This window comes from Ctenopharyngodon idella, chromosome 7 (genome assembly GCF_019924925.1).
Source record: "Ctenopharyngodon idella isolate HZGC_01 chromosome 7, HZGC01, whole genome shotgun sequence".
Taxonomy (NCBI): Eukaryota; Metazoa; Chordata; class Actinopteri; order Cypriniformes; family Xenocyprididae; genus Ctenopharyngodon; species Ctenopharyngodon idella.
The window spans coordinates 21,789,243-21,805,295 of record NC_067226.1 but is presented as its reverse complement, the minus strand read 5'-3'; the positions used below and the strand labels follow the sequence as shown (position 1 = coordinate 21,805,295).

At 37.0% G+C, this 16,053-nt stretch overlaps 1 protein-coding gene across 2 annotated transcripts in view; it reads left to right on the top strand.

Annotated features, from left to right (window-relative positions):
* The window catches only part of adam19a (ADAM metallopeptidase domain 19a), a 100,240-nt gene that overhangs the window by 81,585 nt on the left and 2,602 nt on the right, over window positions 1–16,053 (top strand). The window contains exons 14-23 of one of the 2 annotated variants that reach the window (XM_051899395.1): window positions 823–1,018; window positions 1,889–1,997; window positions 2,468–2,672; window positions 2,818–2,895; window positions 6,363–6,471; window positions 7,251–7,392; window positions 11,658–11,754; window positions 12,942–13,193; window positions 13,389–13,570; window positions 14,018–14,091. In XM_051899395.1, the coding sequence (XP_051755355.1) occupies window positions 823–1,018; window positions 1,889–1,997; window positions 2,468–2,672; window positions 2,818–2,895; window positions 6,363–6,471; window positions 7,251–7,392; window positions 11,658–11,754; window positions 12,942–13,193; window positions 13,389–13,570; window positions 14,018–14,087 (1,440 nt within the window). In that variant the 3' untranslated portion in view covers window positions 14,088–14,091. The remainder of the gene's footprint in view (window positions 1–822; window positions 1,019–1,888; window positions 1,998–2,467; window positions 2,673–2,817; window positions 2,896–6,362; window positions 6,472–7,250; window positions 7,393–11,657; window positions 11,755–12,941; window positions 13,194–13,388; window positions 13,571–14,017; window positions 14,092–16,053) is intronic. The other variant, XM_051899396.1, reaches the window with a different exon arrangement.

Sequence of the window (16,053 nt, the reverse complement as noted above, 5' to 3'; positions counted from 1 at the left end):
AATTCGCGTGAACTTATTTCTTCCATTAGATCGAAAGATCTGAAAAAGCCTATACATTTACCCACCCATAGACCCTCCTCTCAAAGAAATCAGCACAGAAGTGGTATAAAGTGGACAAAAGAGACGGATTAAAACACCAGGTGTAAACGGGCATGTGTCTCCATCGTCTACTTGTGATTCAATCAACTAAAACACATCTTTATACCAGGTGTAAACAGGCCTAAGATTGAAAGCATAATAATAAAACAAAACATTAGGCAGGCCTAGTCCACCTTTCTCAACAGGTCTCTAACTTATTTGAATGCATCCTCATTTTAATTACATTGACTTTTCCAGCCATTGACATATGAAGTGGAACCCATCTATCCATATTGCAGGAAATCTTTTTCCATTAAGTGGTCAAAATTAGTTTTCACTAAATCATTCAGATTTGGGGAAAATAAAATACCTAAATATCTAATGCCTGATTTAGGTCATTGAAATGTGCCAGGATGAAAAGCTGCGACAGGGCAAAATGCAGTCAGTGCAAGAGCTTCTGATTTAGACCAATTCACCCTATAACCTGAAAACTTAGAGAAAACGTCAATTGTTCTAAGGAAGCAAGGTATAGACCTACCAGGGTCAGAAACATATTTATTTATTTTATCTTTTACTCAGAATAGTTTCTAGTGAAGGATTTAGGCCTTGACTGTGTTTCCTCATTCTTGAGAAGTGCCAGCTGCCAGTTTCATATCCACTTTTTCTCTGTAGTTTGCCCACCACCTGCTGTCTTTTTCTTTCATCAAAGTCCTCCAGTCTTTTTATCATGCCCTCTGCCCACAGCTGAAGCAGGCCGGCACCATGTGCCGCGGACCAGCCGGTGCCTGTGATCTGCCGGAATACTGCACGGGAGGTTCGCCCTACTGCCCCTCTAACGTTTACCTCCTAGACGGGTCATCATGTCAGCGTGGTCATGCCTACTGTTATAATGGCATGTGTCTGACCCATGAACAGCAATGCCTGCAGCTGTGGGGTTACGGTAAGATGCTGTCTGACTGTGCCTTTAGTTTGCAAGGAAATTTGCAGCATCATGTTTTCAAGGGATAAATCGGTCCAAATTAACGTTGTTAGATTTGGGTATGAAGACCTGGAAATATTGTCCATACACTACTGTTTAAATGTTTGGGGTCAGTGAACGTCTTTTTTCTTTTATGCAGCAAGGATCCGCTAATTTGATCAAAAGTGACAGTAAAAACATTTGAAATGTTACAAAAGACTTCTAAGTTTTTAACTTTCTATTTAGCACAGAATCTTAAAAAAAAAAAAAAAAAAACTATATTATAGTGCTTTTAATTACCTAAAACAACCTTTGTTGTTAAAGTTTTTGATGTCCAATTGACCCTTTCAGTGTTTAGTTAGCACCAGTGATCAAATACTGCTTGGTGTTGATTAGTGAGAGCTCATGGCATTTGGCTGTACACCTCCAGTGCGTTCTGGGCTCATGTCCAGTCAGGCTCTTTGGCTGTCAAACAGACACACATCACAGCAGACGTAGTTTGTCATTTGTTGGGCGAAGGGGTGTTGACATGTTTGATGTTCACTGCGTTTAACAGATATTATCATATTAAAATTTTAATTGAGCAGTTACTGTTTTATTGGATTAGATTTTTTTTTAAATTATTGGATTATTTGTACATGGTACATGGTGGAATGTATCATAAAAAACTTTTGGTCACTTGAAAACTAATACTTCATCTTCAATTTAATAATATTATCACAAATCAAATATTAGCTAGTGGCATGAAGCCAGCAGACCCATGTTCACACTATGGGTCTGTTTGAGTCCCTGACTGTAATTGACATTTCTCCGAGGTAACGTTGGTTTAACTGAATAAGTAAATTTGTCCAGGTGCGCAGCCGGCACATGACGCCTGTTTTCAGGATGTGAACGCTGCGGGGAACGCCTTTGGAAACTGCGGCAAGGACAGTCATGGCAACTACATGAAGTGTGAGAAAAGGTAAAGTGCTATTTCAGTACTTCGACCAGCCATGTAAGCAATATATGGTTTCTGTCAAAGAACTTGCTGACCTGATGTGAAGCAAAATATGCAATTTCTGTAAATAGTAATTTGGGCTTAGACTTCTTTAAATTGTTACAGCACACTTATTTCTCTTGTGACTCCACCTATACATTAAAAAGAACAAGATAATACATTAAAAAGAACAAACTAATCTATTGAAAAGAAAGAGAACTAATTTATATACTGTAGTTTACAGCACTGCAGACTCAGCAGTTATGAACTTTTACAAACTTGTCCAAAGTTAGACTTTTTTTATTATTCATCATTCTCATAACATAACAAATATGATTTTAAGATCAGATTTTTTTTTTTTTAATCGTACTATTATCTAATTTCCCATGGCTGAATTTATGCTGAAATGGCTGTGAGCAAAGATACCTAGTCTCTCATATCACATCTCCCAACAGAGATGCCAAATGCGGTAAGATACAGTGCCACAGTGCTGCCAAGAAACCAAAGGGCACCAATGCTGTGTCCATAGACACCACCATCCATACAGACGGCATTGAGGTAAAGTGCAGAGGCACCTTTGTTTACAGCACCCAGGATGGGCAGGGCGATCTTCCAGACCCTGGACTGGTCATGACAGGCACCAAGTGTGGAGAGGGGAAGGCAAGTTTTTTTTTTTTTAAGCAATTTATTAAACAAAATCTATACTATTAAGTGGGCATGTGTCTCCACTTAATGTGTTAATAAAAGCATGTATTTTATGTTTTGCATTGAAGGGTCAATGTATTCTATTTTTACTTGCCTTCAGGTGTGCAAAGATCGGCGATGTCAAAATGCCTCTTTCACTGAGTTAGAAAACTGCATCGCCCGTTGCAATGGGCATGGGGTAAGTGATCATTTATATATATATATATATATATATATATATATTAGGGCTGTCAATAGATTAAAATTTTTAATCGCGATTAATCACACACTTATCGTGAAATTAAGCATACACAATTTATCTGGTTTAACATTTCATTTTGCTATCATTGCCTATATCCAGCAAAGTAAACCATCAGATTGAAGTGTGATTCTCAAAAAACTGTATTTTTCAGCTTTTTTCAAGGTAAATTTAGGTGTCTTTCCAAAAAAAGGACACTTGCAGAATCCAAAAGGACACCAAATAACCAAATGATATGAGTCCATATAATTCATACATTTATGTACACCAAAACAAACAATCACAGCAAAAAACTTTCAGAATTTACAGTGTATAGTATGTGCAACAGCAAAGAGCTTGTTTACATTTTAGACAAGTCAGGTTGCAATACTGAACAGGACCACATGGAGATGCCAAAAAACCCTAAACCAACCGCCTTGACCTGCATTTAAACTTAAGTACACAGCAACATACACAGGACAAATCAAAACATTAATCTGACTGTGTGTGAAAATGTACGTGAATGTGCCGAAATGTGTCTGGCATAAATACAATGCGTCGAGAGCGCTCATACATGATTTGTTTGCGCATCAATATAACGGACTCACGCGTGCTTCTGTACGTCACCACAAGCGTCCTTACTTTGATTGTAATCCTCATCCATCAGAACTTTCATAGCAAGAAGCTGGTTTGCTTTATCCAGCCAAGAAACATAGTTTGCCTATCATCTGGCCATACAGCGGTGGGATGTTTCGACGCTCCTTTCAGACAGGAACAGCGCGATGCGGGAGGGCTCGCACTCTTCAGATACAATGACAGAATATTGACAGAGAGTTCGTGTTTTAAAGCGAAACAGACACTGGAATGAATCATTCTTTCTGCCATCTCTGAGATAATCAGCATGGATTTTTAAGATCATCTAACTGCATGAAGTAAATTACATTAATGACACAATTTCACATGCTTCAGCAATTTATCTGCATTAAATGCGTTAAATTATTTTAACGCGTTAAGAATTTTGAATTAATCGCATACATTAACATATATATATATAAATCTAGTAAATATTAAATTTATGTTTAAAATAAGACAAAAAAGTGCAGCTGGAATAAGAAAATTAAACTTAAAAGATACTGTATAGTTATAAAAAAAGTCTATAAAAAAAAGTATATAAAAAAGTCTTTATTTGCTTATCTTGTTTTGATATTTGCACTAGAAAGTTTGTACTAAAAAGACTCTTTTTTTTTTTTTTTTTGCAGTGTAATAACATTTTTTATTTACTATTTGACACTAGTAATGCAAAACCTTTTTTTATGAATCATACAAATGTTTCTCTTAAATTATGGCTAAATAAAAGCTGCCTTAGTATTCCTTCTCACTTTGAGTTCCTCTTTAACCTAGACTGACTCATTGTTGATTTCACACATCTAAATCCTGCCCTTTGGGTCGCTCACATCCTGACACATACTGCCTCTTAAAGAAACCAACGCTTTTCTTATATTAGCTGAGCTATAGCATTTGATTTGTGTATTTTCTGGTCAAATAGTCTTAAACAGCCTTCAAGCCATATAAACTCAAATTCTGTCTTTCTTAATCCCTCTGTCTCTCTCTTTTGTCAGCTTTTCTTTTATTTCTTTATTTCTTGCTTATTTACCCAGTCGCTTTTCAAAAGGGCAGCCAAATACGACAGGTCTTTGAGGGGAGATTAGAGATTCAGAAAGAGCTTTTTTATTATTCATTTGCATTATCGTTTGATTCATATTGATTGTATGGTTTAGGGAAGTGTGGATGGAGAATAAAGTGAGTGATCGTGGTATTTGCACACAGCACATTTTCTTTCCTTTCCACTGTTCCTGTCTTGCCTCTGGGTTAGATTGAAGCGTGTAAAATATTCCATGTTAAAAGAAATTCCATTAAGATGAAAGGCGGTATATTCTCTATTTGCCCTATACTCAAAGACGTGACAAAAACGATCCCTGCAACTGCAGCAATGAAAGTGAGGATAGGTAAATGGCAGCATATGATTAAAAAACCTGAAACTTAATAAAGCAAATATATATTAAGACCAAATTATTGTGAACAGTTGCTAGTGGTGTAGCTCACCCAAAAATGGGTGGATTGTAAATGACAGGAACTTGTGTAAAGTCATAAGGTTTAGACATTAAGGCGAGTAAATGATTTCCATTTATGTAGGATGAACTATCCCTTTAAAGGAGATGTAAGATGTTAAAATACATTCTCTTAACCCAGTTTATTTTTCAGTGACTACTATTAGTATGCAATTTCATGTGTTTATCTCCACCAAAAGTGTAAACATTAAGCCCCCCAGGCACCATCAAAAAAGAGCGGTCCACTCAGATCCATCAATCTCTTTCCAGCTGAACCTATAGCGAGAGTTTACTTTGGCATGCAGAGCCAGAGGGTGTTTAGCCGGAGTGGGACCATGGCTGATGTGTTATGGGGCGGTTACACTGCACTTTTCGTTACATTGACTTCTATTAAAATGCATGCGAATGCGTCGGAAACGCAAGCGCCTGTGAAAAGTTTAGCATTTTGTTGCGTTCCAAAGTTCAAGTTTGGTGAACTGACCTGCAAATTCGCATTACATGAAGACATGACCAATAGAAGATCGATACCCCAGGTGAAAAAAAGTACACTTCCATAATGTACTTAAAGTGTTCTGTTTTTGTGCACTAAATTTGTACTTAATATACTAAAAATTCTTCTTTAGTACTTCTTAAGATAATCTTAAGAACATCTAAGTGTACTCAACTGTGCTATTTTAAGACAGCATGAATATGAACTAAAATGTGCTTTTAACATACTATCTCTCTTAAAAAAAAAAAAAAAATTATTTAGTTACCACTTGTAGTACACTTGAACCCATCTTTATATGAAACATGGGTTCAAGTGTACCACAAATGCTAACTAAATACTTACTTTTTATGTCACACTTTCAGGTGCACGTACTTTAGAGTTGATCGCAAACTCTGTATCAAACCTGAGTTGACAGAGAACATTTATACCAAGCATTGAACCTAATCTAAATAAAGATGGATTTGTATGGATTTGTCATCTCTAAACCTATTCTGAAACTCAGAGTTTGTTCAACTAGCTTCATGCAACAGGCTTCTTGTGCTTGTACAGTATGCTGTATGGGTTTGTTATGAGTGAGACACTCATGTTTGCTGTAGACATTCTACTCAGTTGCTTACTCATGACACAGCTAAAACACAGCTAAAAGTATTCCTAATATGTCGAACCTTTTATTATTTTTTATTATTGTTGTAATTCCACCAGGTGCCACTAGTGTCGCAGAAACAACATACTTTAAGGTCCAAAAAGGCATGGCAAAGTTACACCCAAACTTTCCAGATAGAAATTCCTATTTGACTTAATTCCTGTGTGTCAATTTGTTTTGCATGCAGGTGTGTAACAGTAATGGAAACTGCCACTGTAACCGTGGATGGGCTCCCCCCTTCTGTGATAAACAAGGACTTGGGGGAAGTGTGGACAGTGGACCTGTGCAGTATGACAGTGAGTTCACCTTCAGCTTTCAGTGAACATGTGCCTCTGCTCTTGCTTATTTCTCTTCTATTCTTTAATCCATTTCATAGATAGATTTATCTGAGATTTTATCACTCGAGTGCTTTCTCCCTCTTTCTCACTTTCCCTTTCTTCCTCACACCTCTTATCAGATGTCACCATGACCATTAATCTCTACCGTCCAGCTTTTCTTCCCAGAACTCAGACCAATGATATCTTTGCTGTGTTGAAACATTTCAAGAGCTAATATAAGAATTTCTGAATGTATTACTCACTCATTTCATTTAATGTATGACTGTATCTGACACACTTCCTGTTCTTTTTAAAAACAGTATGAATGATTTGAAACAGTATGTAATATGCTAAATATTTAATTCAGTAGTAATGCCGTCACATGACCCCACTACCGTTCAAAAGTTTGGGGTCAGTAAGACTTGAGGACAGTAAGCTAATAATCCTTCCTGTTCATGAGTCATACTAAAAATGGAACATCAAATTGCATTGCATTCCGGGAGAGAGTATTTACTGGGTGTGTGCCGTACATTTTAGAAATGCAGTAAGCCATTCAGTTATTCTATTCATATGCTAGATGCTGCTTTAAAGTAGTATACTAGAGTATGGTAGTTTGCTATTCTGAACATAGCTATAGACGTTATTATAGTACAGAGTGAATTCAGTGCACACAAGATCTATTATTCAGAGTGGCAGATATTTGTGTTTTCTGTTGACCCTTGTCTAACAGTCGTTGTATGTTCTATATCTGTCCTTAGGTCAGGTGGGATTGGTTGTTGGGCTGCTCTTTGCTTTTCTAGTGCTTCTCCCTGCTGTACTTATTGCCTTCTACTGCATCAAGATAAAAAGCTCCTTCTACCAGAAGTGGAGAACACAGAGAGAGAAGAGCAAAGCCAGCAGGTATTACTGTAGCAACACACGCACACACTTATGCAGTGCTTTTACAAAGTTTTCAGACCCTATCACTGTTTTGTTAAAAATTGCATATCCATTTACATATCAACCACCACAATAGTGTGAAACCAGGTTCATAGAAGTTCAAATGGATTAATAGCAGAAAGCTAAAATTTTTCATCTTTATATAGTAGTATAAAACGCAGTCAGCGGTTTCTTTTTTATTAAGTACTTAGATCCTGTATCAAGCTAAAATCTGTACTATTTTTTTAATCATCTCTAGAATTTATATTTAGTCCAATTATGCAAATTCATTTGATTGGACATGACTTTAGAAAGGTAAACCTGTTTGTATTTGTACACACTGCACAGCAGAGCAAAACCCCAAAAAATGTCTTTGAAGTTATAAAAGAACTTAGTTCTTTGCGATTGCATTCATCAAAAACATGACTGTGCATTCAAGGTTGTTAGAGGTGCAGTGGCCTTCGGTGTCATCAGATGGAAGAAGTTTTGAGCCATTCATTCTGAAATTGGCTGTTTAGATAAATTGGGTATTTGGTTCCATGAAGGATCCATTGAATTCACGCTGTGGATGAGAGAATAACTGAACTGAAGTGAGCAGTTTCGATCGCATTGTCTAGTACCACCTGTGGCATGCTGAGTCATTCAGCACAGTATTATCTTCTTTATGCAGATTTGTGGTGTGACTGATTTCTAGAGTTTTTATTTATTCGATTCATTGAAATAAAAGCGACAACAGCATATTCTTATATTCTTTCGTCAAGCTCATTCTTCTTATTCAAGGATATTTCTCTTTGGATAAAAAAACGTTTGTGGAGCCCTGTGATTGTGTGGCTGTTGCAATATCTAATATCAAAATGTCTTTTTTCCAAATGAATAACTCACTTCTGGTGAGTAGGCACACACCTCGGGACACATTTAAATCATGTTTTGCTTTGTTTGAAGCAGGACTTGAATTGCTTTTTTTAGATCGACTATTGATGTCATGCCCAAATAAGTGAAAAAAATAATACGCTACTCTATGTGGATTCAGGGACATCTACCTAACATTCTTTTTTTTTTTTTTCTTTTTTTCTTCTTTTTGACAGAAATAGACATTTAAAAGAATATTTGAAGACTTCAGATGCAAAAGCCGCTAAACGCCACCTCCGTCAAAAAATGAGAATGATATTGAGCGAATGCTCTCTGGACACAGTATACCAGGGGTGTCCAGTCCTGGTCTTGGAGGGCCACTGTCCTGCAAAGTTTAGCTCCAACCCCAATTAAACACACCTGAACCAGCTAATCAAGGTCTTACTAGGCATACTAAAAACTTCCAGGGAGGCGTGTAGAGGCATGTTGGAGCTAAACTCTGCAGGACAGTGGCCCTCCAGGACTGAGATTGGACACCCCTGCAGTATACGTTCATCAAATATTTTTGCTTCAAAGCTGCTAAATCCCAGCCTCAGCCCATTCATAAATACCGGTTCATTGGCAGAAACTTCTAAACACCACTTCCCTTTGCAGGCAAAAGCCTCTAAGTTCACAGAACTAATCAGAAGATGCAAATCGAATCATATGATTTCAAGATGAATGGCGGTGTGCGTATGAGCCGGCTTTCAATTGTCAAGCTGCAAGTTTTTATCCTGTTTAAAGAGATTTTTAACTAAACAAGATGGAGGAGTATGATGAGCAAAAAGACAATCAAATTTGTTAAATACCAATGAATTGACTAAAGTGACATTTCTGAAAATAAGGCATTTCAATAACTGTCTAATAACTTTTTCATTGCCATAAAAGTGAAATTACTGAACTTAAACATAGGAGCCTGATAAAAAAAAAAAATGCTCATTTAAAAGAAAAATGTCAGACAGACTTAAAGGTTTTTGCATCTGAAGTCTTCATATTAGAATGAACACATTGATTTTAACTACAAAATTAGAACATAGTAGAAAAAAAAAATATGGAATGGATTTATCCTTGACTTTGGGGTCAGTATAAATGGGCTCTTTCAAGCTAAGGTTGATGGGAAATGTCACAAGTGGATGATAAAAATGATACTTTTGGGAATCTTCTTTTTAAGCAGTATAGATGCCATGGCTTTTGTGAGTGGAGTACTTTTCTGGAACTGCAGTACAAAATTCAGTTGGAAAATCATCCATTCCCGAGGCTTTGCCACTTTTCAGCTGATTAATGCCATTATAATAGAATCCAAATTTCTTCAGCAGATATTGGTTTTTCAAGAATGTCTTCATTCCTATATCCAATATCTGAATTCCTCTGCTCAAAGAGCTTGCTAGATTATACATTTGGAAAAAAGTGAATTGGTCAATCTTTCTTTGATCCGTAACACTTTTCTTCTCTCAAACCAAGATGCCAAATCCACGTTGAAGAGAATTTCTTTCCTTTTTTTCTTTTTTTTTTCTGAATGTGGTGGTCCCATATTTCTGTGCTATTAAAGACAAGAACTCCTTCTATTCATTCACACAATTAAGAATAATATCTGGCCCCTTCATTTCAAACACTACCAGTCTGTTTCAAATCTATTTCAGGGACACATTTTGCTTTGCCAAATTGCTTTCAAACAATTGTTTTATGACCTGCTTATAAGGACTTTTATAAGAAATAATAGTAGCTGCTCTTCAGAGGCAGTGCTAGAGCCCCCTGTCTTTCATCTCAGCCCCCCTAAAAATCTGTGATTAGTTCAGCTGTCAGCATCCTTTGAAATCTAATTATGTGATCTCTCTTCACATTTGCTGAAAACAGCTGCAGTGAGATAACTGAGGCTACTTCACTCTGAATTTTCCCCTTAACAGTCATTAAAAATATTAAAGTTTTGCACATAAAGGGTTAGTTCAGAAAATTCTGTCATCATGTACGCACCCTCATGTTGTTCCAATCCTGCATGACTTTTTTTTTTTCTTTTCTTTCTTTGTTTTTTTTTACAATGGACATCAGTGGTTACCAAAACTGTTTAGTTACCAATATTCTTCAAAATATCTCCTTTTACGTTCCACAGAAGAAAGTCATACAGATTTGAAAGATATGAGTATTAAAAAATGATGACAGAATTTTCGGGGTTTTTTTTTTTTTTTTGGGTGAACTATCGCTTTAAGGCAATTGATGTAAGACTTGAAATTCCAGCTCTCTCCTGCTGCTCTAAATGGGCATGGTTAAATCTGTTTCACATCTGTGTCAGTTAAGAAAAATCCATGAGGTATAAAAAGCCAAAAAACAAAGGTCTAGCACTTCCAAACTTTTACTGAGCTTCTAATGTACAGAAGATTGCATATTGAATGTTAGCTGAGGATGGAACAGGCAAGGTTGCAATTCGAAATGTATTTTAGGAACTAATCTAAATTCAGATAGAATAATCTTTGTGCACACATAATGTTGGCCAAAAATAATTCTAATTTTCTTGTGTAATTTTTGATAAAGTCATCATTCTTATTCCAAGAACTGATATTTGCACCTGATAAAGAACTGCTTGTAAGAATTAAATAATGCATAACAGCACAAAGCACCATAATCATATTTGACTACTACCATGAGCTAAGCGCAGCTGCAATAAAGCATAATACTGAGGGGGTTATTCTCAGCAACAAGCTTTAGGGTTGGCAGGCAACACGACAGAGGTTGAATAGAGCCAAATATAGAGTGATCCTTGAAGAAAACCCACACACAACCTCTGTCAAGAGAAAAGATTCTTCATTCAGTGTCAGAATGACCTGGAGCACAAAGTCAAGATGATACTAGAATGGCTTTGGGACAAATAATGTCCTTAAGTATCCCAGCTTAAAAGATGCCTTAGAAATACTGTGGACAGACCTTTCACAACCAAGCTGACAAGTTTGTGGGGATCTGCAAGGACAAATGGGAGAAAGCATCCAGGTGTGCAAAGCTGAGAGAATCACACCCAAGAACACCTCCTGCTGTCATCACTGCCACACGGCATGCACAGCTACACAAGCTTTGAATACTAATGTCGATAATAGATTTCAGATTTTTTCATACATGCATAATAATTCACATGTTCACTTTGTCCTATGGTATATTTGTGTCAAATTAAATAAATAATTCAGTCCATCCTGAACTATGAATACTCTCCAAGGTGTCTGAATGCTGTATAAACATACACATACACATGCTATCAAAATGATCAGTCTATTTTTATATAACATGCATAGAAAATTGTTATTATGGTACTGTTCTATTTCCTTCAATTCTTCCATAAATTATTTGTATGTTTTGTTTTTTAAATGTGTTCTCAGAAATGAGGGCACCATCGAAAAGGGGAAGAATGGACACTTGAACCATGCATTCCATTTAAAGGTGGTGGGACCATCCAACGGAAATGCTAACCTTAAGGTATGGACACTTTAATTTCATGTCATAGATAAGGTCGCTTTCATTTATAATTTTAATGAGAATTATTACATTAATAGGTACTGTATACTACCATTCAAAAGTTTGAGGTCAGTTAGATCAGAAGTATCTTATGGTCACCGAGGCTGCATTTATTTAATAAAAAATACAGTAAAAATAGTAATATTGTGAAATATATAAATATTAATTTAATATAAATTTAAAATAACTGTTTTCTATTTCAATATATTTTAAAAATGTAATTTATTCATTTGATGGCAAATCAAAGAATTTTCAGCATCATTACTCCAGTCTTCAGAGTCACATGATCCTTCAGAAATCTTTCTGATATGCTGATTTGATGTTCAAGTAACATTTATCATCAATGTTGAAAACAAAATACATTTTTTTCAGGATTCTTTGAATAGAAAGTTCAAAAGAATAGCATTTATTTGCATATATACAGTCAAACCAAAATTTATTCAGACACCTTGAACATTTCATTCATTATTACAGTTTATTCACTATAGTTTAAAAAAATGGTAATAAAATATGACAAGATCTCAGAGTTAAACTGTGTCAGAAAAAAAAATAATCTTAATTATGTCAGATAACACTTAAGCAAAACGTGGTCAGGTCAAAGTGTCTGAATAATTTTTTGTCCCAAATTTGTATTAATTTTACTGGTAGTCCACGGTATGAAGAATTTTTGGGTATTAATATGTCACAGTTTAATTTATTTTGCTATCTTCACTTACATAAATGAACTATAGTGTCCTGCACCCACTAGTAAAAATATATAATAAATTATATCTAGTGTCTGAATAATTTTTGGTTTGACTATATATATATATATATTATGAATGTCTTTACTGTCACTTGTAATGTAATGCATCCTTGCTGAATAAAAGTATTCATTTCTAAAAATGTTTGCTATGGTATTAATAAAAAGTATGATAAAGCATAATTTAGGATCATAATTTAAGATCTGCTACAAATGGATTTATCATGTGCCTTTTATGACCCCGATGACCTCTATCAAGACATTGGCCCATTGAATTTGTGCAGTTTTATCAGTTTAATATTTTGTGATGGAGTTTGTTTTGTTTTAACAATGTTGATTTAATATATTAAAATTTTCAAATCATATCATCACTAATATCATGTCACTTTCCTTTTTTCCTCCCAAGCTACCTCACACCAGTAAGGAGGTGCTTCCTCTGAGGCCAAATCCAGCCTCCAACGGTACTCAGCCAGTCAATATTGTCCGTCCCCTACGGCCGGCTCCATCACCATCCCTGACCAACGTCAAAGGACCTCGACCTCCTCCACCTATCAGCAAGCCGTCCAACTCACCCAGCACACCCAAATCTGTAGTATCTCCTCAGAAACTTAGTCCTCCCAAGAAGCCTCTGCCCCTCAACCCTTCACGCACACCACTGGTGAGAGTTCATTGTCCTCAAATTCTTTGGTTTAATCAAAATCACTGTAGAAGCCAAATCAGATCAGGATCTTAAACAAATTCTGCTTAAAACACCTGTTTTAATCTGTATTGAAACAATCTGAGAACATGCTGTCTGAAATACTAAACGAAACACAACTCAAATTCTTATTCACTTCTTTACTCTCTCATACAGATGGTATCAGAACAACAGCCTAGACCCCCATCTACACCCCCGAAGAGGCCTCTTCCTCTCAGCCCAGCTCGTGGAGCACAACCCAAACCCTCTGGTGGGGGACTCATGGTGGTGATGCCCCCTGCAATTGGCCCCAAACCTGTGGGAAAGGTGACCGCCGTTCCCCCTTTGAAGGCATTCCAGTAAGTAAACACATCAAAAGTTCGGCACATGAGGACGAGAACATTTGAAGGGCTTAAGTTGGTATGAAACGGAAGTTGCGATAGTCTTTTCTTCCCTATTGTGATGTATATCCGAGTTAAATGGCTTCTCGAACAAGAAAAAATGTAGGGAGGGACTTGATTTTGTCCATCAGAAATTGATCAGATTGTTGGATCATTGTTGTTTGCTGTTGCTGCAATTTCTTGTGAGTGACAGATTGTCCCGTCCTCACGTCAGTAAATGTGTCATCAGAGAAGAAATGCGTTTTGTTGAGAAGTTGTTTTGATTAACATTTATGAGGGCACATGAATTAAAAAAAAAAAAAAAGATGTGCACCGATAAATCATTTATATTAAATACTGCAATATTCCATAAAAAATAAGAATTGTAAATTTTGATTTTATGGTGACTTTATCATTAAAATATAGCTGCAGAGATGGCAGGCCACTCCTACCAGTGGCTTTAGGAAAACAATTCACGGTGGCCACATACATTTAAGCAGGTAAATATAAGAGGACTATTTCAAAGTCTGTTGCATGTCACTCTTCATGCTGACAGCTGGTGGTGCTACGACCATGCACCACAATATGCACATCCATGTGATCAGCCTCCATTACCAAACAAACAACACCAATTTGACCTAAATCAGGCAATGAACTTAGAAGATATCAGACTCTTCCTGTTTACCTTTTTTTTATTAATTTAATCCCTTGCCATGGCAATGTCATTCGAGATATCCGAAATCTGTTTGCAATTTACCATCCTCAATAGCTACGTTTACAAGCACCCAAACAATCCATTAGTAATAGTATTGATGGCTCAATCGGTTTGAAAAGCGTTCATGTAAACACCTCAGTCCAGGGATGCACAATCCTGCCAACACATCTGTCTTGTAATTATCAAGTGCTCCTAAAGATCATAATAAGTTGGTTCAGTTATGTTTGATCAGGGTTAGCGCTGAAATTTGAAGGAAGGTAGATCTCCAGGAACAGGATTGGGCATCCCTGCCTTAGTCCAGGGGTTTTCAAACCTGTCCTGGAGGACCTCCAACCCTGCACATTTTGTATGTCTCCCTTATTTGACACTCCCACTTCAGGTCTTACAGTCTCTACTAATGAGCTGATGAGTTGAATCAGGTGTGTTAGGTGTGTAGACAAACAAAATGTGCAGTGCTGGGGATCCTCCAGTACAGGTGTGAAAACCCCTGCCTTAGTCAATCCAATTGAGCTCAACCTGAATGAAATTTGGATCAGATTGGATTGTACCTGAAATAATCTGATCAATAGGGAAAAAAAGCTAAGCATGTAGATGCCTGAATTTGTCAACTTTCTATTTAGATATGCCATCAAGGTATGTCATCTTGTGACAATAAACGAAAATGTGAATTGCATTAAAAAGTTTAGGGCTTTCAGAATCTGAAATCAGATGGTATTCATCCAGATTGGCAAACCTTCGGGTTACAAGTTCTACTCTCTAACTATTACGCCACAACTGCCCTCTGTAAACATACCTATTGTCTTGGCATCGTGATGATGACATTTGGTGACAATCACTTGGACAGCGGTCTTCAGGGGCCCTGTCCCAAATGGCACCCTAAACACTCACGGCCTTTCTACGAGTCAGCATTTTCAAGACGTAATGTCGCTTTGACTGTCAGGAAAAAGTCTGCGGGGGAGCTCGCACCAGTGCGGGCTCAGCAAAAGTGCGCATCGACAGCGCATATTGGCCGCAGAGGGGGCACTCGCGAGCACCCTTCTGAAGCCTAAAATTGACAAATGGGACACCCTACGGTCTCGTGGACTTAACGGACACGCGCACGCGGCAGCCATTGTAAGTCCACAAGACCGAAAGTGCATAGAAGTGTGCCATTTGGGACAGGGCCAAGGTCTTCAAGCCTGCTCCTGGGGACCCATTGTACTGCAAAGTTTATTTCCAACCTGCTTTAGCACACCTGCCTGTGTGTTTTCAAGCAGTCCTGAAGCCAGAGATGGCCACTCGAGTTAGTGACTCGGAATCGAGTTGCATTTTAATAGACTTCAAACTTGACTCGGACTCGACCTGAAATGACTTCAGACCTGACTCGATACAAAGGACTCGTGAATATTTAGTCTTTTATCCTTAACTACTGATATCATAAATAAAGAATTTGTTTAATTTGAATGGTTTTATAATATCTGCGTCACATATATTTCCCTATGTGTCACTGTAGATCGGATCTTTGTCATAGAATTTGATTACGTTTGTCCGTGTATTGCGCGTAAACTCCAAATGTCATAAGAGTCATATGAAACATGACGGGAGACATATGTTCTCACATTTGGGTTTATTAACATGTCAGATCGGCTAGATGCAAAGAATGTGGGAAAACAATTAAAGACACCGGAACGACAACATCAAATTTTATGAGACATCACATCCACAAAAAAAAAGTTAGTCACATTAACTCACACAGATAACGTTAGCT